At 51.1% G+C, this 24,570-nt stretch overlaps 3 protein-coding genes across 8 annotated transcripts in view; 1 reads left to right on the top strand and 2 right to left on the bottom strand.

Moving 5' to 3' along the window:
• The window catches only part of CUNH5orf52 (chromosome unknown C5orf52 homolog), a 5,993-nt gene extending 4,274 nt beyond the window's left edge, over positions 1 to 1,719 (bottom strand). Inside the window, exons 1-3 of the mRNA XM_040746634.1 lie at positions 1,678 to 1,719; positions 1,100 to 1,315; positions 673 to 965 (exon numbers count right to left, since the gene is read on the bottom strand). Coding sequence (XP_040602568.1) covers positions 673 to 965; positions 1,100 to 1,315; positions 1,678 to 1,719 — 551 coding nt within the window. The remainder of the gene's footprint in view (positions 1 to 672; positions 966 to 1,099; positions 1,316 to 1,677) is intronic.
• Positions 963 to 24,570, top strand: Dusp18 (dual specificity phosphatase 18). 6 transcript variants are annotated; one of them, XR_005877688.1, is made up of 4 exons: positions 963 to 1,417; positions 3,040 to 3,902; positions 23,984 to 24,263; positions 24,356 to 24,570. XR_005877688.1 is itself a non-coding variant. In XM_013112431.3 (2 exons), the coding sequence occupies exon 2, from the start codon at positions 3,110 to 3,112 to the stop codon at positions 3,674 to 3,676; it is 567 nt and encodes a 188-aa protein (XP_012967885.1). In that variant the 5' UTR covers positions 963 to 1,417; positions 3,040 to 3,109; the 3' UTR covers positions 3,677 to 5,273. The 6 variants fall into 6 exon arrangements, 1 of the variants encoding a protein (XP_012967885.1); XR_005877687.1 differs by having other exon boundaries at positions 24,345 to 24,570; XR_005877685.1 differs by having other exon boundaries at positions 23,984 to 24,570.
• Positions 16,494 to 23,991, bottom strand: Slc35e4 (solute carrier family 35 member E4). Its single transcript, XM_005068915.4, has 2 exons — positions 22,216 to 23,991; positions 16,494 to 17,427 (listed from the first exon to the last, which is right to left on the bottom strand). Exons 1-2 carry the CDS (start codon positions 22,832 to 22,834, stop codon positions 16,994 to 16,996), a joined length of 1,053 nt encoding a protein of 350 aa, XP_005068972.1. The 5' UTR covers positions 22,835 to 23,991; the 3' UTR covers positions 16,494 to 16,993.

Here is a 24,570-nt window from a genome sequence, read left to right as displayed (position 1 = left end):
ACTTGGCTGATGCTGGGGGAAGCAAGGTTAAGGGGGTCAGCATTGAGGCTTGGGACCAAACAACTGGGAGCTTTTCCAGAACCACTGGAGAATGGAAAGGCTTAGGTGGATTGTTGTGTAAATTTGGGCCTGAGACCTGAGCCTCACCAAGTGTCACCTCAAAGTGCGCTCGGAGCCGGGCGTTGGTATCTATCCACAGAGGGATAGATACTTGCTCATTAAGAAGCGTCAGCGGCAGTGGTGGCGCACACCTTTAATCCCAGCACCCGGGAGGCAGAGGCACTGTGAGTTCGAGACCAGCCTGGTCTACCGAGCGAGTTCCAGGACAGCCTCCAAAGCCACAGAGAAACCCTGTCTCGGAAAACCAAAAAAAAAAAAAAAAAAAAAAAAAAGTGCGCTCGGATATCACGAGGTCAAGCCTGCAGTAAGTTAGGGCCAGGATTTACTCCTAGATCTGGACATGGAACTGCGCCGTCTGCCCGGAGCCCGGACTTCGGGGGATCCTACGGGTTGGCCTAGGTCTGAAAAATCCCGACCCTCCTGGGATCTGAGGAACTCGGGTCGGCGGGGGTGGGTCGGAGTGGGGGGCACGGCTGGACCATGTGGATCTGAAATCTCGGATTCCTTTAGAGGCCCCGGGTCTGACGACCGGTCTGTACACCAGAGCCACACCTGAATAACAACTTCGAGATGGCGGGCCGCGGCCGCAGGAACAAGGTCTGCGGTTGGACTCGGACGCCAAGATCCGGCTGGCTGTCTAGTCTCTCGCGCCGGAAGTCCGAGCTCGGGGCGGCGGTCTCCTTGGCAACGGACTCGAAATTCGAGCCCAGGTCCCATTTGACCGAAGGTTTTCTGGGCTGTGAGGAGGAATCTGCCAGGGCGGAGAACGACTCGGAATGGTAGCTAAACCGAAAAGCCTTGAAGGAAGGGAGCGCGGACACGGAGCTGACTGTCTGAACTGAAGTCTAAGGCGGAGCTCTGCGCGTTGCCCTGGAGACAACAAGGGGGCGGAGCCTGCAGGCTAAGGACTTCAAGATCCTTTGGCGCTTTGTGACGCTCGACTAGGGAGTTGCCTAGGAGACGCGCGAGGGGGCGGGGCCGGGAGGCGGCGGCCGATCTGGTGGCGGTCCTTCCGGGATCTCCTAGACGCTCTGCGAGGCTCGTTTCCGTGGAGACGGGCTGGTAGGCTGTGCTGCAGCCCACCCCGCTTCCCCGGAGGTCTGGTAACTGCTCGAGTCCTACGAGGCTGCGTCCCCGTGCAGAACGGGCCGCGGCTGACCCCTAGGCCCAGGGGCTGCGCGAGGAGAAGCCGTTGCTGCCGAGATCCAGGATCATGATGGGCCCTCTCGGAGACCGTCGCCCGCGGCTCCGCCCTGCAGTCGCTTCCTGAAAGACTCCGTGGTGCTGTGGGAAAGAGGTAAAATCACCCGATTGTGATTGTTGTCACCACGTAGTGATGGGCCATTCCTAGGCCAACTCCCTAGGAAGCGTCCTAGGTTTGGTGGCACCTCCCGCTCATCAACTTGTGGACTCTGGTCCACGTTTATAACCCAGAATTCAACCAATGCCTCACCTATATTTGCCAACTTTCCCCAGAAAGCGTAATTCAGAAATATCAGACTTTAGAACTTGCTGTCTGACGATGAACAAAACTATTTACCTTCGAGTCTCCCTTGCGACTGGTGACAAATCAACGATGTCGAAGGCTTCGTTGGCCATAAAGTGCGAAAACAGCCGCGACCAAATTTCTCTCTTCCTCCTCCTCCTCAATCAAAACTGTTCATTTTTGTAGGAATGGTACTAGGTTTGTTCTTTTGTTGTGGGTGGTTTTGTTTTTTAAAAGAATTTCAGTAGTCCAGGATGGTCTAGAACTCCCCCATCTTCTTGCCCCGGCTTCCGGTCTGCTCTGCTGTGCCCTACTGTCTGATTGCAACTCTATAACCCCCAGCCTGAAACACACGCCTTTGTTTGTCATTCCCATGAGGCTTTGCATTTTAACTTTCCTGCAAGCCCTTGGATTACCTCGTTTCATCACATCTTTATAAGGCGTTTTGCCCCATTGATCAACAGTTTAAAGATCTTATTTGGCTTTATTTTCTATTCTAAAATTGCGCAACACTTCTTTCTGTACAATAGAATGTTCCAGTGAGCCAAGAGGAGGTGGTTTTGTGGATAGGAGTGGACTGGAGATCAGAAACAAAAACATGTCACATTCCTTGGAACAGAGAGACAGAACTGTACTGATTGGCCCAAGGTTACTTTGGATGACCTTTTGGTATGAGAGGATTAAGACAGATGTTCCTTATGCTAGTTGAAACTGGCCTGCTTGGGAAATCTACTTGTTTTCTCTGTAATCCCAATTTTTCAAAGGTTAATTTCAAGTAAAGGGCTCTGTTTCATTGGGGGGGGGGGACACGAAGACAGATGGACTAAAGAAGTAGTTTGTTTCCCTGGCTCTTTATTTGGGTGCACATGGGGGTGGGTCAGCAGGGCCATGTGTCTGAAGCCCTCCACTTTCCTCTTCTGCCTCCTGAGTGCTGTGTTCCGGGTGAGTACCGTCAGGCTTCACTTCCACTCGATCTCAGCTGACTTAGAGGTTGAGCAAAATACATGTAGATGACACCAGTTATGTGTCTAGTTGTGTGGGTACTCTTTAGGGACCAAGGCCCTGCTGGGTACCATCCTGTTTCTCCTGAAGCTCTTTAGGACCTGACCTGAGCCCACCCCGGTAAACCCAAGGCTTGCTCCTTCCTTTGTCCATGTTCTCTCGGACCATAGGACCCCCTTCCACCCACTAGCTGAAGTCCTTTTAAAGTTGACTGTTCTCATCTCCATTGTTTTCTGTGAGAAAAGACCCCCAGCACTCCAGTAACAGTCCCAGCTTAGTGACACTGAACTTGAGTGTAGTTAATGAGTTCCCTGGATGCTTCTGTAGTGCTGGTCAGAGGACCACCTTGGCTAGCCTTAGAGGTCCAGCCATCTACTTCCCAGAAGCCTTCTGGGTTCTTAGCCTTCTCAACTTTGTCCTCCTTCCTGCAGTGTTGTGGGCACAGCCTAGCAGAAAAAGATGGAAGTTTAACACATCACCAGCTGTTGACCTGTCACCTTGATGACTTCACCATTGGGTGCCTCTCCAATCCAGTTCCCACAGCCTTCCATCAGTGGCCTCTCACAGATCACCCAGAGCCTGTTTATCAGCAATGGTGTGGCTGCCAACAACAAGCTCCTGCTGTCCAGCCATCAGATCACCACGGTCATCAACGTCTCAGTAGAGGTAGCAAACACCTTCTACGAGGATATCCAGTACGTGCAGGTGCCTGTGGTTGACGCACCCGTCGCACGTCTCTGTGATTTCTTCGACCCCATTGCCGACCACATCCATTCTGTGGAGATGAAGCAGGGCCGCACACTGCTGCACTGTGCCGCTGGCGTAAGCCGCTCAGCTGCCCTGTGCCTCGCCTACCTCATGAAGTACCATGCCATGACCCTCCTAGATGCCCACACTTGGACCAAATCACGCCGGCCCATCATTCGACCCAACAGTGGCTTTTGGGAACAGCTCATCAATTATGAGTTCCAGCTGTTTGGCATGAATACAATGCACATGATTAACTCTCCAATGGGACTGATCCCAGACATCTATGAGAAGGAGATCCGTTTTATGATTCCACTGTAAGCCAATCCAAGCAGCTCCTTTATTAGGGTCAGCAGTGCAACTCTGTCAACAGTACATACACCAAGGCCTAAAACTTGAACATTCTACTTGTGTTGCTACAGGAGCACACCAGTTGGTGCTTTTTATAAGGGCAAGAAAACAAGAGTTGTAACTTTCAACTTCATAATCCACAGATTTGGTAGTACGTGCCTTGAACCTCAGATGGCTGAAGCAGGAAGATTGCAAGGTGAGTTTGAGGCCAGCATGGGCTACATAGTGAGACCCTGCCTCAACACACACACACACACACACACACACACACACACACACACACACACACCAGTTACTGTCTTGTAATCCATGTCTTTAGAGATTAAATTCATTTATCGTGAAGGTAACTTTTCTGTGAGCCGTAGGTCACAGCTGCTGTGTAGAGGATGAGGGAAGCAGGTGGTGGTCAGGCCAAAGAGGCCAGTGCACAGTGCATATGGCAGCCTTGGGATCCTTCAGCTCTCCCTAGATGACCAACCCAGAGGAGAATCTGCCAAATTCCCACCTCATTCATTCACAGAACCTTAAGCATCCTGGCGCTCTCCAGTGTCTCACAGTAAGTGCCAACCCTTCTACCTCCACCACAGCGACCCAGCTCTGGTCTTCTAGGGCAGACTTACCAGGGCTTGGATCACACCCGGTCAGCGGTAATCGTCATGTAGGTAGGTCATCCTGTCTACACACATCCCTCTCTCCATACGTGTTCTCAGAAGCCTTTGTGTGAGAGCAGAAATGGCTTCATCTTGCTAGGCCTCATCTGAGAAGCCTTTTCCAGAACGCCCACTTGCAGCCTAGGACACATGTCCAGCTTTCTCCAAAAGGCCTTATGCAGAGTTGCAGACCAGGAGATCCAGTGTCCCAGGCTGGCTGACTGTTCAGGAGTTGTGGAGACAGAGGTCAGGACAAGTGAGTTGACTCCAGCGGGCTGCTCAGAATCCAACTCAAGAAGACTTTGTTTGCTTAAGACGTGGTCCCACATAGCCTTGTGCTCTTTATCTCCTCGCCTGTACTTTAGGAATGCTGGACTCACAGGCGTGTGCCACCTTGCCCAGCCAAGACCAGTGCTCCAGTTTGCTTTCTTGTGGTGTGACACCAGAAGCAGCTTGGGGAAGGAAAGGGTCCATTGACTTGCTGTCTGTCACGAGAAGATGTCAGGACAGGGTCTCAAGGCAGGAACTGAAGCAGAATCAAGGAGGAATGCTGTTTACTGGCCTGCTCTCTCCCCATGGCTTGCTCACCCCAATTTCTTATATAACCCTGGACCACCACCTGCGCCCTCTCACGTGAGTTACTAGTTCAGAAGCCCCACAGATGTGCTCACCTCAGTGGAAGGTCCCTGTTCCTAGGTGACTCTAGTTTATGTCACTGACAAACACTAACCAGTTAGTCTAGTCTAGAGATTTGCAGACCGTCTGCGAGGCAAGCAACAGCAGACTGCCTGTTGGATGGCTTGATGAGTGCTGTGCATCTGGGGCTCTGTAGAGACTGCAGCCTTTCCTCCTCCTGTGTTAGCCTGGTTCTCGGCAGGCACAGAACTGGTAGGGTAAAAATAAAAGAATTAAACTTAGCGTATGGTAAACAGTTGTCTTATACCTGAGAGACTGAGCCTTGGCCCTTCAGGCTGGACCCTGAGCAGTGGGAGCACTGTCTCAATGGAGAGGTCACTGTCTGAGGCCTCAGCAGACCCAACCTGCCTCCTCCCCCAACCCGGAGAGTTCCCAGAGAGCCTGGAAACGCTGGTTCTGATGTTGGCAACAACAGGGTCCATCAACTCAGCAGCCAGCGGGAGAGCACAGGTGAGGCTCTTCCTGCTGCCCTCCTGGCGGGAGCTGCTTCCAGAAGGTGCTGCCCACACTCGGGCGGGTCTTCCCACATCCATTACAGGCACCCAGGACTGTTCTCCAGGTGTGGGTCCCTACAGGTGATTATGATCTAGGGCCAATTGATATTTAAGCCAACCACCACACTCCCCAACCTACCTCTGCCCCATTTTTACAAAGGGACTGCCCAGGGGTTCGGTATGAAGCAGTTGAGGAGGGAGAGATAATCTAACCTTTCAGCATGAGCGGCCCTCCCTCCACACCCCCACACACAGCAGGCAGGGTGACCAAACCCCTACCTTGCAACTCTCCTGGAAGAAGCACAGAAATTTTCTTTTAAACTTTATTTGAACCGGGCAGTGGTGGCACACACCTTTAATCTCAGCATCCGGGAGGCAGAGGCAGGTGGATCTCTGAGTTCAAGGCCAGCCTGGTCTACAGAGTGAGTTCCACGACAGGCTCCAAAGCTACACAAGGAAACTCTGTCTCGAAAAACAAAACAAAAAACTTTATTCCAATCTTTTAGTCCTTAAAAAAGTATCTGGGAGTAGAGAGATGGCCCAGTGATTACGAGCATTTACTGCTCTTGCAGAGGACCTGGGTTGATCATCTCTACCCATCAGCACCTTCTCCAGCTCCTCCTCGTGCCCTTGTTCTGCTCCCTCCCAATAGCAGGTCCTCCGTTGTTGTTGTTGCTAATAACCCTGAAACCAGTTAGTGCTGCCCATATGCTCATGGGTGTGGGATCATGAACTAGGGTGTGAGCAATTACCAGTGGCCATGTTGCCACAGGAGAGCAACCCTCCCTCCCTCTGCAGTCATCAGCTGCAGATAGTTCCTCCACAAGGGCGGGGTTTGATCTTGTGTAGGTGACAATGGGTGCCGTGAGTCAGTCCAGCAGCCAGCATGTCTCTCCCATCCTCCAGTTCTTACATCCTTTCCATTGTGGGGACACAAAGGAGCAGGAGACTAGTGATGTTTCCGGCAGAAGTCTAACACAATTATCATTTATTGTAAAGGTTTCCAGCTAGGAGTTACCCTTTTTTGGGGGGGGGCAGAGGCTGTCCTCAAAATCACAGAGATCCGCCTGACTCTGTCTCCCGAGTGCTAGGATTAAAGGTGTGTGCCACCACTGCCTTGTATTAAAATAACAGTGAACCATGCTTAAGCCCTAAACCTATATGACCTTCAAGTGTGACCTTCTCCTTTCCTTTCCTAGATATTTTCTGAGAGTCTCAAAAAGAAGGCCAAACTTTTTTTTTTCAGTAAAATGATTTAATTTCCCATGAAAATCTCTGGTCTAGGGTTTTATTTTTATTTATTTATTTATTTATTTGGTTTTTTTGAGACAGGGTTTCTCTGTATTGTTTTGGAGGCTATCCTGGAACTAGCTCTGCAGACCAGGCTGGCCTCAAACTCACAGAGATCCGCCTGCCTCTGCCTCCCCAGTGCTGGGATTAAAGGCGTGCGCCATCAACGACCGGCTTGGTCTAGGGTTTTACCTTAGCTCTCACCCTATCCAGTACATAGAAACTATCCATGATCACATTAGGCTCAAGTCCAAAGCCACCAGAAACAGTATAGAAGGCTGCTGTAAAGATACTTGACTAAAACAAGCAACATCTCGGGATGTTGACTTTCATCCCCTCCTCTCTTTCTGAACCCTTGTGCTTAAAACGTTTGTATTTTTAAATAAACTCTGACTCTGATTCAGACTGCCTCTTGAAGTTCTTTTCTACTTGGAAGTCTAGAATCCATCTCTACTTGAATGGAGATCCCTAAAACTAAGGAACTCCTCAGGCTGCCGCCGGGAGATGAGTGTTTCTACACTACCGCTCCTGACACTCGAACAAAGCAACCATGAGGTTCATATTCAGGGAGCCGAAACATATTCATACAGGAGCTGGCCCATTCCTAAACATGCTCAGTTGGACTTCACAATTGAAGGAGGAAAGAGTGGACACATTTGGGGGTACGCTGAGCTGAGGGTCGGGAGCATATGTGTGAAGGTAAAGATGGAAGGCAGGGATGCCTCAGCTTGCCCAGCTTGCCCCATTCAGAATTAGCTGAAAATGAACGAAAGAGCACTTTGGGAGCGTATTAATACAGGGTTCTGTCTGGGAAGATGCCTGCGTAGACAAGCGGTTAGCAGAGGCAAGGAAGGTTTCAAGGGGTTTGTGAAATGATGGGTGGGACGACAAGTGTCCTTGTCCTCAGGCTCAGCTGCTGGGCTTTCTCAGGACACAGCCTGGGTAGACAACCCTCTGGGTGGTCTCCTTTAAGCCCTGCCTCCTAGGTTGGATGTCGAAACTGTCAGTAGGAAAGAGACCTGCAGATGTCTCCCCTTAGACTTTCTTTTGGTGTTTTGAGACAGGGTCTCAATATGTAACACAGGCTGACCTGTAATTTACTTACTGTGTAGCCTAGGTTAACCTCAGATTCAAACACATATCAGTCCTGCTTAAGCCTCTCAAGTGCTCTGATTGTAGGTATAAGACAATGTTTCTAGAAAAGAGCCAGACTTGGTTGTATAAAGTAGAGGAAGTGTTTAAGTGAGCAGAATAATTTTGGAGTTAATAGAAAATGAGTGAAAAGCCGGGCGGTGGTGGCACACGCCTTTAATCCCAGCACTCGGGAGGCAGAAGCAGGGGGATCTCTGTGAGTTCGAGGCCGGGCTGGACCAATAGCCTCCAAAACAATACAGAGAAACCCTGTCTCGTAAAAACCAAAAAAAAAAAAAAAAAAAAAAAAAGAAAATGAGTGAAAAAAGCAGAAAGGTGTATTTGAAGACAAGACCTTGAAATAGGTTATTAAAACCATAAGAACTGCTCATTTCAAAGTTTATGTGTTGGGGGCTAGGGGAGTAAGGCTGTGTGTGTGTGTGTGTGTGTGTGTGTGTGTGTGTGTGTGTGTGTGTGTATGGGTGGGGGCATGAGACCAGCTCTCTGTGTAGCCCAGGACTAGCAATCCTCTTGACCCTTCAGAGTGATGAATTACTGGTGTGTGCCCCTGCCAGGCTGAGGGACAAATCAGGTTACTGGTAAGGATTAAAGGATTAAAAACCCAAGCAGCCTCATTGTCATGCCAATTACAGTTGCCTGTTTGGGAACCTGGACTTTCCTCCTGGATTTCTACTGAATAATAACTTAGTTTCAGTTTGTCAGCTGGGACTTCAGCAGTTCTGGTTTTTAGTCTAGCATATTAAGGCCTAGTGCAGAAGCTAATTCAAAATAGTAAACTTCAGGGTTTGTTTTTGGGGTTGTTTTTTTTTTTTCCAAGACAGTGTTTCTCTGTGTAGCCCTGGCTGTCCTAGAACTGTTCTGTAGACCAGGTTGGCCTCCTAATCAGAGATCACCTGCCTCTACCTCCTGAGTGCTGGGATTAAAGGTGTGCGCCACCACACAAACTTCCAGAATTTTTAAACAATCTACTACTCTACTCTGCCCCTAGCTCTTTCTCCATTGTCATCTGGCCCTGGGCCTTCTGGCTCAGATCCTCTAGTATTTCCTTCACCTGAGCTTAAAGTGCACTGGAGAATGATTCCTCAGCAGAGAAGTGCACTGGAGAATGATTCCTCAGCAGAGAAGTGCACTGGAGAAGAATGCTTACTCAGCAGAGAAGTGCACTGGAGAATGATTCCTCAACAGACAAGTGCACTGGAGAAGAATGCTTACTCAACAGAGAAGTGCACTGGAGAAGAATGCTTACTCAACAGACAAGTGCACTGGAGAAGAATGCTTACTCAACAGAGAAGTGCACTGGAGAATGATTACTCAGCAGAGAAGTGCACTGGAGAAGAATGCTTACTCAACAGAGAAGTGCACTGGAGAAGAATGCTTACTCAACAGAGAAGTGCACTGGAGAAGAATGCTTACTCAACAGAGAAGTGCACTGGAGAATGATTACTCAGCAGAGAAGTGCACTGGAGAAGAATGCTTACTCAACAGAGAAGTGCACTGGAGAATGACTACTCAGCAGAGAAGTGCACTGGAGAATGATTCCTCAACAGAGAAGTGCACTGGAGAAGAATGCTTACTCAACAGAGAAGTGCACTGGAGAATGATTACTCAACAGACAAGTGCACTGGAGAAGAATGCTTACTCAACAGAGAAGTGCACTGGAGAATGATTACTCAGCAGATAAGTGCACTGGAGAATGATTCCTCAGCAGAGAAGTGCACTGGAGAAGAATGCTTACTCAGCAGAGAAGTGCACTGGAGAAGAATGCTTACTCAACAGAGAAGTGCACTGGAGAATGACTACTCAGCAGAGAAGTGCACTGGAGAATGATTCCTCAACAGAGAAGTGCACTGGAGAAGAATGCTTACTCAACAGAGAAGTGCACTGGAGAATGATTACTCAACAGACAAGTGCACTGGAGAAGAATGCTTACTCAACAGAGAAGTGCACTGGAGAATGATTACTCAGCAGAGAAGTGCACTGGAGAATGATTCCTCAACAGAGAAGTGCACTGGAGAAGAATGCTTACTCAACAGAGAAGTGCACTGGAGAATGATTACTCAGCAGAGAAGTGCACTGGAGAAGAATGCTTACTCAACAGAGAAGTGCACTGGAGAATGATTACTCAGCAGAGAAGTGCACTGGAGAAGAATGCTTACTCAGCAGAGAAGTGCACTGGAGAAGAATGCTTACTCAGCAGAGAAGTGCACTGGAGAAGAATGCTTACTCAGCAGAGAAGTGCACTGGAGAAGAATGCTTACTCAACAGAGAAGTGCACTGGAGAATGATTACTCAGCAGAGAAGTGCACTGGAGAAGAATGCTTACTCAACAGAGAAGTGCACTGGAGAATGATTACTCAGCAGAGAAGTGCACTGGAGAATGATTCCTCAACAGACAAGTGCACTGGAGAAGAATGCTTACTCAACAGAGAAGTGCACTGGAGAAGAATGCTTACTCAACAGACAAGTGCACTGGAGAAGAATGATTACTCAGCAGAGAAGTGCACTGGAGAATGATTACTCAGCAGAGAAGTGCACTGGAGAAGAATGCTTACTCAACAGAGAAGTGCACTGGAGAAGAATGCTTACTCAACAGAGAAGTGCACTGGAGAAGAATGCTTACTCAACAGAGAAGTGCACTGGAGAATGATTACTCAGCAGAGAAGTGCACTGGAGAAGAATGCTTACTCAACAGAGAAGTGCACTGGAGAATGACTACTCAGCAGAGAAGTGCACTGGAGAATGATTCCTCAACAGAGAAGTGCACTGGAGAAGAATGCTTACTCAACAGAGAAGTGCACTGGAGAATGATTACTCAACAGACAAGTGCACTGGAGAAGAATGCTTACTCAACAGAGAAGTGCACTGGAGAATGATTACTCAGCAGATAAGTGCACTGGAGAATGATTCCTCAGCAGAGAAGTGCACTGGAGAAGAATGCTTACTCAGCAGAGAAGTGCACTGGAGAAGAATGCTTACTCAACAGAGAAGTGCACTGGAGAATGACTACTCAGCAGAGAAGTGCACTGGAGAATGATTCCTCAACAGAGAAGTGCACTGGAGAAGAATGCTTACTCAACAGAGAAGTGCACTGGAGAATGATTACTCAACAGACAAGTGCACTGGAGAAGAATGCTTACTCAACAGAGAAGTGCACTGGAGAATGATTACTCAGCAGATAAGTGCACTGGAGAATGATTCCTCAGCAGAGAAGTGCACTGGAGAAGAATGCTTACTCAGCAGAGAAGTGTGCTGGAGAAGAATGCTTACCCAACAGAGAAGTGCACTGGAGAATGATTACTCAGCAGAGAAGTGCACTGGAGAATGATTCCTCAACAGAGAAGTGCACTGGAGAAGAATGCTTACTCAACAGAGAAGTGCACTGGAGAATGATTACTCAGCAGAGAAGTGCACTGGAGAAGAATGCTTACTCAACAGAGAAGTGCACTGGAGAATGATTACTCAGCAGAGAAGTGCACTGGAGAAGAATGCTTACTCAGCAGAGAAGTGCACTGGAGAAGAATGCTTACTCAGCAGAGAAGTGCACTGGAGAAGAATGCTTACTCAGCAGAGAAGTGCACTGGAGAAGAATGCTTACTCAACAGAGAAGTGCACTGGAGAATGATTACTCAGCAGAGAAGTGCATGGAGAATGATTACTCAGCAGAGAAGTGCATGGAAAATGATTACTCAGCAGAGAAGTGCATGGAAAATGATTACTCAGCAGAGAAGTGCACTGGCAACCTGGCTCAGCAGGTGAAGAGGCTCAAGGTGTGTCAAGGGGGGGTGAGGCATGGGGGAAGGAAGGATGGGACAGGGCAGGGACAGGACACAGCAAGAAAAGTCCTTGCTTTGTTTTGTTCTTACTGTTGGTTTGATTTAGGGTTTTGTTCCCATGTAACCCAGGCTGGCCTCAAATCACTGTGTAGCTAAAGATGACCAAATTCTGAGCCTCCTGCCTCCACCTCCCAGGTGCTCGAATTGCAAGCATGAGCCACCATGGTAGGAGCAGACTGAACCTAGCATTTTGTACATTCTACCAATGGAGCCCCATCCCCAATCCTAAGAAGTCTTTCAGAACTAGAAGGAGAGAGCTTGCCTAACATACACAACCCTTGGGTTTAGTCCCTAGCACTGAAAAAAGGAATCCTTGTTTGCCCTGGCCTTCTAGAATGACAACCCAAGGGTACCAGGGCAGGATGGGAGGGGAACCTTGGTAGCTAAGGCTGAGACAAGGCTTTGCCTGAAGTCCACAATGGCAGGATGCCCAGCACAGCTCCAGCTTCCTGGCTTCCTCCAAGACCTGGCCAGAAGCCTGGAGGCCAGGACTATACCCTTTTGCTGTCCAACAGGAGCATGCCCTGAGGTTGTCAGTGTGCAGGTGGCCACAGAGGAAGGGTGGAGAGATGACCAAATTGCCTGGAGGAGGAACTCTGGAGTGTCTGTGACACTGACTCAGGACATTTGGGCTAAGTGTTTCCCAGGCAGCTCCTGAGAGCTGCAGGGAGTTCGGTTTCACTGCCCCATTTACAGCACAGAGGCACAGGAACTGAAGGCCCGTGCTCTAGGTCACAGCATGCCAGAGCCAGGACTCAAACCCTTCTGACCCTCAGGCTCCTGCTTTTCAGTAGTGCAATCGCACACCGCTGTCCCCATTTCAGTAGTGCAATAGCACACCGTTGCCCCATTTTCGCTTTCCACGATTTCTAGTACTGATCTTTGTGAAGGGCGGTCTCAGTTGTCACCCTGGGAAGACCTACCATTACCCAGGAGCCTCTGGGCTCGCCTGTGGTGCGTTATATCATGACTGGGCTAGCTGAGCTCTACCCAACGCTCCCTGAGCGTTTTAACAAGGGGAACTGACCTGAGCACAGGGATCCACCGCTCCCTGACTCTTGACTGTTGGATGTGAGGTGACCAATTGCTTCAGGCTCCTGCGTTCGCCTTGACTGACTTGAGGGACCACAACCTCCAACTCTGAACTGAAGGAACATTTTCTTCCTTTAGTGTTGCTTTTGTCAGCGACAGATAAAGTGACTAATGTAACTGTCAACTACAGTCTGAAAATATCAAGTAAATTCCAGAAATAATCCCTGCACTTTAAACCATGCACCTTTCTGAGTAGCATTGTGACATCACACCTGTCCAGCTTCCGCCTACCCAGGCCATTGAGTCATCTTCATAATATAGGGGTCATCGGTCACACAGTTGGTGTTTTAGTATGGTTATTACATGTGGTATTACTATGGTTGTGTGTAGGTGACTGTTATTTTACTTATTAGTCCCCAAACACAAGAATAGTAGAGTGAAGTTTGCGTTTTGGATAGGCCAAAAGGAAGCTTTGTTTGTTTGTTTTGAGGCGGGTGTCTCTGTGTAGCCTTAGCTGTTCTTGGCTGTCCTGGAACTCGCTCTGAGACCAGGCTGGCCTCAAACTCAGAGATCTGCCTGTCTCTGCCTCCCGAGTACTGGGATTAGAGGTGCATGCCATGACCGCCCGGCCTGCCAAAAGGAAGCTTTAAAGTGTTTAAGTGAAAAGGTAGGTATTGAACTCTAATTGCTAAGATCAAGACATATAAGAGCAGGTCTGTGACACTGTGAAAAAGAAAGAAGTTGTTTGTGCTGTTTGCTGTTGTACTTCAGACCACAGAAGTTCAGGCCAAGTGTGTGATAAGGGTTCAGTTAAGATAGAAATCACATGAACGCACAAAAAGAACATGGCCTGTACAGAGCTGTTTCCGGAATCCCTGGAGGTCTTGCAATGCATCTGGCTGTAACATCTGCTCGCTGCCACACCCTATCCCGATGCTGGAGGCAGTGGTCTGGGAGGCAAGTCTAGTAAGGAAGAGGAGAAAGGCTGAGCTAGCTCTCAGGTGGCGTGTGACCGTGTGTGTGATCAGGGACCCTATGTGGAATGAGCACATTCAGCTGGGGCTTCAGACTTGCTGTGGTATGGGGGACAGGTGGAGAAGGAGAGAAGAGCTTTCCCAGGAAGGCAACATTTGTTGTCCTGGGCAAACCGGCAGTGACTGCATAGATCATGAAACCTCAGAGAGGTGAGACCACTTGCCCAAGACAACAGAATCCCAAAGGAATAGTGACCTTGTGATGGGGCTCTTCCTACTGGCTATCCTGTGACCTTCACTGGCAGTCACAGTGGGGCCAGGAAAGACTAGCCTAGCATCCTGCTGTGAGCAGAAAGATGTAGTACCTAGCCTTGGCTTTCTGCACCCTGTTTGTCTTTGCTTCTGCTGGAAACTGATTGGAGGGCCTTGGGGACATCAATTCAGTGACTGATGACAGGCCAGCACCTAAGTCAAACACAGATCCATCTAACCCCTATGCTGTCCCCACACCACCAGGCTATAGTCTCTCTCTCTCTGTATGTGTGTGTGTGTGTGTGTGTGTGTGTGTCTGTCTGTCTCTTCTCTGTTTGTGTGTACAGAGTCAGGGGGTGGCTCTCCGGGCAGCAGGCATCTCCTGAGGCCAAAGAGCCTGGGTGAGGGTCAAGCAAGTACGCTCCGAGAGTGGTGTGGAGCCCCTCCAATGAGAAAGACAAGAGTCAGTCTCCCCAGCCAAAGCATCTCTTCTCTCCTGCCCAGCCAAGCCTGAGAGTGGAACCCAGAGCTGGGCAAGCTGCGTAAGGGTGGGACAGACCAAGCCAGTGGCGTCTCTGAGTCATAGAGCGGTGGGTGGCAGTGAGTCAGCAAGGCCCTCTAAGGCCAGCGAGGGGAGGCCGAGGCTAGAAAACCCTGTGCATGTCTGTGCTCCTTGCCATTCATCATCTGTCTCTCTCCCTGCCAGCTTCAGGCTACCCCCCTCCACATGCCCTGCATAGGAGTCCTTTATGAAGTATGGCTCTGTGAACAAATAGGTAGTTCCTCTCGATCCCAGCCCCCACCTACTCTAGCTCTATCTTCACTCAAAAGGAACCTATTTTTCACGTGGATCTGCAGCCGTGGCGGGGAGCCACCTGAAATAATGACAGTCATTTGGTACTGGTCCCCCCTCCTTCCTTGCTGCTGGGTTCCTCATTCAAATCCTCCCCATAGGGACCATTTTTTTTTTTTTTTGGTTTTTCGAGACAGGGTTTCTCTGTATTGTTTTGGAGACTGTCCTGGAACTCGCTCGGTAGACCAGGCTGGCCTCAAACTCACAGAGATCTGCCTGCCTCTGCCTCCCGAGTGCTGGGATTAAAGGCATGCGCCACCAATGCCCAGCTCATAGGGACCATTGTTACAACCCTGAGGGTCATTAACTGATGCTCAGAAAGGGGAGGGGAGGAGCTAGAGATGTCACTCAGCTGGTAGGATGCTGCTTGCCTGGATGCTTGAAACCCCAGTACCACATAAGCCTGAGTGTTGTGATAAACAGGCCTGGAATCCTAGCTCTCTGGAGGTAGAGGCAGAAGGATCAAGAGTCTAAAGTCACTCTCAGCTACCTAGTGACTTTGAAGCCTGTCTAGACTACATAAAACTATCAGAAAAGGAAAAAAAAAAAAAAAAAAAAACAACCTAAACAAGGGAGAGCAGCTAGGTGGACCTAGCACAGTTAGGTCCCAGGCCTTTGTGCCTTAGGCTAAGTTCTTATCCATTGTAACAGGTACAGAGACTTAGCTGTCTATCACCAAAGGCAGGGGCAGGGGGTGGGGTGGGGGAGGGGCAGACAAAGCTGGGGCCAACCAGGTAGGGAGCTCTGGGCTAACTCTAAAGTAGGGATCTCTCCCTGGCTTCACTGCATGAAGGGCCTTATCCCTAGGGCCCTACGTTAGCCTGGGTGCTTCCTTAGTGCCTGCTCCTCCATGAAGTTGCTCTTGTGACTGATCCCATGCGCCCACAACCCTAGACTCAACCCCTGAAGAACAACCTCTCGCAACAGGCCTCCTTGAGGGGAGAGGAGCATGCTGGGGTCTTTCTCGTCCAGGCAAGTATGTGGCCAAGAAGGGAGGAGGCCATATAGGAAAGGGACCGGGGGGGGACAGCACAGGGAAGGCTCTGGTGGGCAAGACACAGAATAAGGGGACTTGTGGCATACAACAGAAACTGTCCTTAGACAGAGTGAGACTCCAGAGCACTCTCTACCCCCAAGAGAAGAGCTCCTGGGCCGGGCGTTGGTGGCGCACGCCTTTAATCCCAGCACTCGGGAGGCAGAGGCAGGCGGATCTCTGTGAGTTCGAGGCCAGCCTGGTCTACAAGAGCTAGCTCCAGGATAGCCTCCAAAGCCACAGAGAAACCCTGTCTCGAAAAACCAAAAAAAAAAAAAATAATAATAAAAATAAAAAAAAATAAAAAAAAGAGAAGAGCTCCTGGAAGATGGCACAGGTGGGAAGGGCAGGGCGGGGGCTGCTACCACCCCCCTGAAGCTGGTCAATGGTAGCCTGGCCAGTAGAGGGACTTGCAGAGAACAGGATGGAGGCCAACACAGGGTCGGGGACTAGGGACAACCACATGGTAGCCAACCACTCAATCCCTTTATGTTCCCTTGACTGTAGCCCCAAGGAATGGCACAGATGTTGAAGCAAAAATAGTTTATTTGAGGATGGAAGACCCAAGCGCAGGGGAGGAGGCGCCGGAGTGAGGCTGCAGCAGCTGCCGAAGCTGGCACAGACTACCCAGTGTTTAGGGGGAAGCCTTCGCTGGTGTCCCTCATGGCCTCCCCCACTGGAGGAAGCATTGTGCAGCCTCTGGGCATCATCTCCATCCTAACACACTGAGGGTTTCTAAGTTTGCCCAGCAATTCTCATCATAGTACTTGACAACCATAATGGTTCATTTGACAAGCACACACACCAGACTTGGACCCACCATCCAGTGGCAGGCCTTGCTGTAACCGGTGAGGCCAGCAGGGACGGTGGGTCTCCCTGAAGGTCCTTGGCCTCCCAGGCAGCCCTTCCAGAAGGCACCTCCTTTCCCTGGCCTGGTGGACATAGCACCTCTCCACTTTCCTCATGGCCATTGTCCATGGTCAAGATTCAGGCTAGGGCTGCCCAGCGCTCATGCACTCTACCAGGTCTCAAAGACCTTTGCCAGGCCGGTCCCTGTACCACAACCCCCGGCGGGTAGCCCATGAGGCCACAATCTCACAGTTGTGGTAAAGAAACATTCCTGAAAGGGTGAGTGCGATGCCCACGTAGCTGAGAGCGCTGAGGTGGCTGCCGAACAGGAGCCGGGACAGGACGAGGTTGCCCACAACCGTGAGGTTGCCCAGCACGTGGACAGTGAGGGCAGACGTGAGGGCCAGCAAGGAGAAGCTGGCCAGGTTGTAGACCACAGACAAGCAGCAGCTGAGCACGACACAGGTCCAGAGGCGAGAGTCCGTGGGAGCCAGTGGTGGGGCCACTCCCGCCTCCATCACCAGAGCAGCGCCTGCCAGCAGACAAAAGCTGGGCAGAGAGGTGGCATACAGCAGAGTCACCGCATCCAGCCTCTCCTCCTGCAGCAGAGCACCTGTGACCAAGAGAGTGGCTGTCAATACCTAGATAAAGGCAGTGCCCACTGAGCCAGCCCAGTACAGCCCCGTCCATCCCCATGACTCTGAGCAGGGCTGGTGACCCCTGTTGTGAAGTACCACTTTCAAATGAGGAGGAGTTAGGCCAGCTGGGCTTGTGACCTGTGCCCACTCCTCTCTTACAGGTAAAATTTCACAAAGGTAATGTGTACAGAAGTCTTAATATGGTGAAATGTAAAAAACAAAAACAAAAGAATCCTTTACAGCTCCAGCCAGGAGCAGGGACTGAGCAGAGAGGACCTGGCTCTACCACTTACCAGACGTAACCAAAGGATGAAGGAGCTGGGGAGGCAGGGAAGGAGAGTGTGAAGAGGAGGGGTAGGCAGAAGGAAAATAGTTTGGAGTCAAAATAGCGAGACTAGGCATTACCCCATTCACTTATGACCACTGGTGACACAAGACCAACAAGGCAGTCATTGTTGGTTCTTGGCAACCACTCACTGTTTATGATTTCAAATCAGGGTGTCTGTTTGCTTTTTTTCAGACAAGGTTTCACATAGCCAAGGCTGGCCATGAGCTCTCCTTGTAGCTGAGGCTTGGCTTGAATTCTTCATTCTTTTGTCCTAATACTGTATTGCCACCCCACCACTTCCAAATGCTGGGATTATAGGTGCGTACCACCGTGTCTGGCTCGATAACCTGCATATAATGTAAACAAAACCCAAGCAAAACAATAGCGAGGCTTGTCAAGATGGATCCATAATTAAAGAAAACCTTTTGTTTCAAGGAAAGAAGGGATCCTGTTGCCTGCGCAAATGTGGCTGTATGTGCCTGTGTCCATACCACTGCGACCTCAAAGGCCTGCACGGTCTGGGTGAAATGGCAGTGTGTGCCCAAGGGCAGAGGCCAGGCGGGGCATTTTCCAAGTCTCAGGAGAGGCCTGGCGTCCTCCCAGCCCCTAGATGACTGTTTCCTGACACACACTGCTTACTCACAGCCCATGCTTACAACAGGAAATGGTATTTATTCCTCTCAGTTCATTCTGCTGTTTGGGCTTGGTTCTCTAGGCAACAGTCTCCAGCTCAAGCTTTTCTAGAAATGAACAGATAGTCAGAGTGCCTCCTGCTCATTTGCTCCAAAGTTTAGTACCTGAGCAGCTGGCTGTCTGAGGCTTGAGCCTTAAAGACACCAACCAATACAGGGAGTGTGGTTTCAGGTGGACTTCACCCTCGGGGTAGTCCTTGCACCTGTCCTGCTTCCTGTCCCCCTCCCCCTCCCCCTCAGGCCCACAGAAGGGCAATGATGCCTATGGCAGAAGTGACTTAACTCCCCAACGTTAGTTAGTTAGCCTGTTGTGCTGACTCCACAGTAACCCCACCCTTGCCGGACCATCTGCATGGTTGTTTAGTTTCCTGCTGGTGCTCAGGATCCAGCCCAGGGCCTCCCCTAACTAAGAAAGCTCTCTATGGCTGAGCTTCACAGTCCCAGCCCCCACCCCAAGGCATTTCATTTAGGTTCTTTGAGGGGGGTTGAGACAGGGTCTTTAACATTAAAAAATCACATGATGTATGATGTATGTATATCACATGTATGTATATCACATGTATGCAATCTGTGTTATGTATGTGTATATGTGGAACATGGCAGTCACAGGACAACTTTCAGGACTTGGTTCTTTCCTTCCACTGTGTGTTCTGAGCATCAAGCTCAGGTCATCTGTGTAGCAAATGCTTTCACCCACTAAAATGCCTCACTGGTCCTGAGACAAGGGCTCTCCATGTAGCTCATGCTGGTCGAGAACACTCTACAGATCCCAAGTTGGCCCATACTAGCCTAGCTGTGTGACACTCCTACCTCAGTTTCTAAAGTGATGGGATTACAGGCATGTGCCACCATGCCAGGCTGAAAGGGTATTTTATTTTTCTGCTTATAGACAAGAGTCTGACTTTGTAGCCCCAGCTGGCTTATAACTCATGATCTTACCAGAGTACTGGGATTGCAGGTACACACCCGCTTCATAGGCACATTCAAGTCAGATTCTGAACACATTACCCCTGCTGCAGACACACAACAGCCACCTATTTGTAAACCCTCGCCTCCTGGCCTCTCCCCACTTTGTCCCTTCCCTGGATGTGTGACATAGCCACCTCTCAGTCTCAAACGCCTCATAGACAGCATATGGAGAGGAACACTCAGTGTACATCCTCAGCATCCTAGCTCCAGCACAGCCTGTGTCCCGTCCCAGGACGTCCTTTTCTGCTCTGTAGTCATCGCTGTGGCTGCACAGCTCCCTCGAACCCACACCACACCCGTGCTGCCCACCGTGTTCTACAGTTTCTCTCTTGGAAAGTGTGGCACTTCCCTCGCTGGGGGCTCAGTGGATGAGGACCAAACGAGGTTGTGAAACACAGGTGGACAGATGACAACAGACTCAGCAGGCTGGCGACTCTCTTCCTTGCCTGTGGATATGAGGGTGGCATTGCTCCACTCCACACAGCCCCAAGCCTGCAGCTGGCCATGTAGGACAGAAGAGGCTGGCTGTGGCTGCCTGAGCCCTCTTTCTGGACTCCTACTCCCTACTGTCAGGGAAGGAGCTAGCCGAGTGTAAAGACTGCACACTCTAGTCTGAATCTGGCCCAAGAGCCTCTAGTAAAAAGAAACTTCCTCTTTTAAAAAATCCATTCCAGCTGGGCATGCCTTTAATCCCAGCACTCAGGAGGCAGAGGCAGGCAGATCTGTGAGTTCGAGGCCGGGCTGGACCTACAGCCTCCAAAACAATACAGAGAAACCCTGTCTCGTGTAAAAAAAAAATCCATTTCAAACCCTGGCTCCAGTCCCCTCCCTCACCTTAGTGAGGCTCCCACTTCTGTGAGCGGAACCTCGGGTTTCCTAAGCACCCTCCTCAGCACTTGGGCCTCAGCACTTGGCCCCAATCCATGCAGCCCAATCAGTTTACCAACTTGACGTCAACTGGTATCAAAACCATCAATTAAAGACATAATTTGAATTTCTTCCCTATGCCAGGCCCAGGCCAGGTGCTGAGGACACAGAGATGCCCCAAAGCCTGTTGGGTTGGGAAGCAGATGTGTGATCAATAGCTGTGAACACCCCATAGCTGGCAAAGCAGAGGATACCCAACACTCAGTGTAGGAAGCTGAGTCTTGAGACGGAAGAAGGAAGCTGGCACTAGCCAAGAGGTGACTGGATGTCACTAACATGCCACTATGGGCATGCCTGAATGATGTCAATAACATGCCACTATGGGCATGCCTGAATGCCCTGGTGCCTGGCTACTCACAGCCCCTCCTACAGACAGGGGCTACCCAGAGCCCAGTATGAGTAATTGGTTCTGGCAGGTGCAGTGTGGGGCTGGAAGCTGGGGCCTTCTCTGCTTGGTGTCCCTGCTCAGGAAGGTCCTACAGGGTCGGGTTTCCCTGAGCTAACTCAAGGCCCAGCTCAGGTAACCTGAGGGCTAAAATAGACTGGGCTTTCACCCTGCCTGTGGCCTGGGAAGATGGGGGCAGGACCTTTGGGTCCCAGTCGAAGATGCCAGGCAGGGCAAAGCCCTCACTTCACCATTCCTCAGCTGCAGGCTGCCCCAACCACAGCTCACCGTCACCCCTGGGAGCCTCGCTTTCCACTCTCGAGTCTCCTACTTCTTCCTTGCATTAAGGTGGAGGGAGGGTAGGGCTATGACTCAAATGCCCCTCAACTGCTCAGACAGGAAGTCAGCTCCCACTCTAGGCATACTGGAACTGGGCGGGGAATTATACCTACTTCTGCTCTGAGTCCAGCTGCCCACTCCCAATACAGCCAGCACCCAGTCACACAGACTAGACTTGGGAGTTCTTGGGAGCCAATCATAAACCTCTTTGGTAGCAGCTGGGAGGCTTAGACAGGAGGATCACAAGTTCAAGGCCAGCCTGAACTTCACAGCAAAGCAGCCTCCCCTTACCATAAAATACTTTTTTTTGGTTTTACGAGACAGAGTTTCTCTGTATTGTTTTGGAGGGTGTCGGTCCAGCCCAGCCTCGAACTCAGAGATCCACCTGCCTCTGCCTCCCGAGTGCTGGGATTAAAGGCGTGTGCCACCAACGCCCGGCTTATAAAATACTCTCTTATCAGTGCTATCACTGGTAATGTGAAGAGGAAGGTGGGAATGGCTGTGACAACTGATGATCAACACAGCATCAGGCCTGTCACACTGTAGCGCCCCGTAAAGGCTTCCCTGGCTTCGATAAACCGGAAACCATTCCTGACGGCTTTCCCTCTTCCCTAGTCCACACTTCTGGCCTTCTGAGTTCATAATCTTAGAACACGTAGTTTGGGCAGCCTGGAGTCTGTTCAAACATTGCCTCTGCTGTTCACTGGGCCAGGGGCCAGGCTGAGACTCCACCTCTGTCACCTGGGGATAATAAAGTTCCTGATTGACTCCAGGAGAGGCTGTAGGTGCATCCAACGGGACAAAAGGCTTCTCAAGTTATAGAACACTTCAACAACTCATTTTTTTTAGGAGGGGTTCAAGACAGGGATTCTCCGTGTAGCTTCTTAGCCTGTCCTAGAACTCACTCTGTAGACCAGGCTAGCTTTGTACTCACAGAGATCCACCTGCCTCTGCCTCCCAAGTGCTAGGATTACAGGTGTGTGCATATTAACTATGCCTCTAATACATAAGATTGAAGCCTGAACTCCCTGACTTCTCTGAGCCTTATCTGTCAAAGAGGATCACTTCACAAGAATATCCCAGCCACACACCCCACCTCCTCAGACGGAGACCAGGTACTCACTCTGTTGAACAGACTTGAAGCCTCGGAGACAGGTGGCTACTAGCAAGAAGCCACAGCCAGCTGAGGGTGCCCGGAGCTCTCCGGCCAGGCTGCATGCAGCTCCCAGGCAGAGTGGGCCCATGGCAGCAAACTGCAGGGGATGATGTCTTCGTCCAAGCAGCAGCGCAGACAAGGCCAGTGTGAACAGTGGTGTGGTGGTGGTGGCCAGTTGTGCTAGGTCCAAGGGTACAGTGCTCAGGCCCACGTTGCCGCAGGCCATGGAGGTACCAAAGGTGAGGCTGAGCAGCAGCACTCTGCCTTGGATGCTGCGGGGCATGGGCCGCCGGGCCCCCCAGTGGCATGCCAGGGCAGCTGCCAACATGTGTAATGCTGAGAGTAGCAGGGGCCGTCCAAAGCCATGCACTGTGAAGATCCACTTGTTGAGGCTTGACATGCTGGCTCCTGCCAACAGCCACACCAGGGCTGCCACAACCACTCTGGCTCGAGCAGGCTGCCCAAGGACCTGAGGGTTGTCAGGAGGCCACTTGGGGCGGCCATGCTCCCGGGCACTTCCAGCCACAGCCACTGCTTCGGCTGAGGTCATCCTGCCTTCATGGCGCTCCAGTGGGCAGCGGCACATCCGCACCAGAAAGACTGGGGCAGGAGGCAGGCTTTCCAGGGACTGGCTGGGTCAGGTCCTGAGCACCGCTTTCAAGTGCTAGATCCGAGCCACCGGATAATTGTAGCTCCCTCAGGGCAGAAGGGGAGAGAGTGGCTGCTGAGATGCTGGACTGCCTGGTACCCACCCAGGCCGCGTAACTCCTGGTACCTCGGAAATCTTCACTCTCCTCCACGCCCCATGCTCACGCGATGCTCTTATACGGAATTCTCTTGGCTTTTTTTTTCCTCTTCGGTCCCCGAACCGTCAGGGTGGAGACACTGACCCCGACCTCCTGTGTATTTGGTGCTCAGGCCGTGACCAGACAGTGCAGGGGCGATCGCGTTCCGAGCGTGGGAGCGAAGGTCGCAGTTGCTTCCCTCCCAGTCCCCCTCGCCTCCGACAGCGCGGGGAATAAAAGCGGACAGGTCGGTGGGAGCGGATCTGCGAGCTCGGCCTGGCTGCGGCTGTTCGGTTGCTCTGGCTGCGACTAGGCTCCCGCCCTGGATCTGGAAGCATCGAGCGCGGGGCTCTAGTCCGGCCTTGCGCGCTCGAGCCGCTCCGCTCCGCTCTCCCGACCCCGCCCTCTCCGCGGCTACCGAAGCGGCGCTCCACCCGGAAAGTTGGGCTCAACCCGGCCCCGCCCCACAAGGCCTCGCCTCGAGTCCCGAGGACGTCTAGCCCCGCCCACAGCCTTTGCGCCTCCTGGCTCGGTTTGCGCAGCTGCAGGCGCAGTCTCTCAGTGGGAAGTGTTGGCCTTACCCGCCACCAGCCGGAATCTGGACGGTCTCCAGCTCCAAGAAGACCTTCTCTTAACAACCAGTATCCAGCTCTGGAAACCCTGGGGTATCCTGCGGAGATGTCCCAAAGCTGTGGTTAATAAGTAGGGCGTTGGCCGGGCCATTAATCCCAGCACTCGGGAGGCAGAGACAGGCGCATATTTGTGATTTCGAGGCTAGCCTGATCTATTGAGCGAGTTCCAAGCAGCCTCCAAAGCTACAGAGAAACACTGTCTAGAAGAAGGAGAAGGACCACCTGATCCTAGGTCACAAAGGTCTTCACGTGGTCCCTTAAGACTACCTCATCTAATTTAACTCTCTATTCCCCTCCAATTCTTTTCTCCCCTTCCAGGCCAGGGCGGCTCCGCTCTGGACCAGCAGAAGGGGAAATGAATCACCCCGGCTAACCACAGCTTCGAGAAGCAGGGTACTGCGGACTGGCATCCAAATCGGGCTAGCTGACCCCGTGTGCCGCTCCCTGAGTACTCCAAGGTGACTCACAGTTGGACTTCCTGGGGCCACACGACAGAATCCTGGGCCTAGAGGCAGAGCAGCTGCCACTAAGACCGTGCTCCTAGATGGTTCTCAGATTTCCCATCCGAAAAATAGTTGTTCTCTGAATTCAGGATAGGGTAAGTTGCTCATCCCAGAGACCTAGTCCAAGCCCAGCTTGCTCCAGATGATCAAGAATCAAGCCCCATTCTGGAACCTAGCTTCTTTTCAGTATTTGGATTTCTGGGGAAGTTCCCGCCCACCTGGACAGGCATCACCTCTCTCTGTCATCTGACTGACAATCCTGGATGACAACCTGCCTAGATCGCAAACGGGACTGTGTAACTCGGCCCGCAGCACCCTCTGGTGGTCATAAACTCGCATGGCCATAAGCTTTCCAAATCCTTTCATAACCATCGAAGGTGAAAATAAACCAGTTCCACTGGA

The sequence above is a fragment of the Mesocricetus auratus genome, unplaced genomic scaffold (genome assembly GCF_017639785.1).
Source record: "Mesocricetus auratus isolate SY011 unplaced genomic scaffold, BCM_Maur_2.0 Super-Scaffold_100006, whole genome shotgun sequence".
Taxonomy (NCBI): domain Eukaryota; kingdom Metazoa; phylum Chordata; class Mammalia; order Rodentia; family Cricetidae; genus Mesocricetus; species Mesocricetus auratus.
Note: the sequence above shows the minus strand (reverse complement) of the source record. Positions and strands in the feature narration are given on the sequence as shown.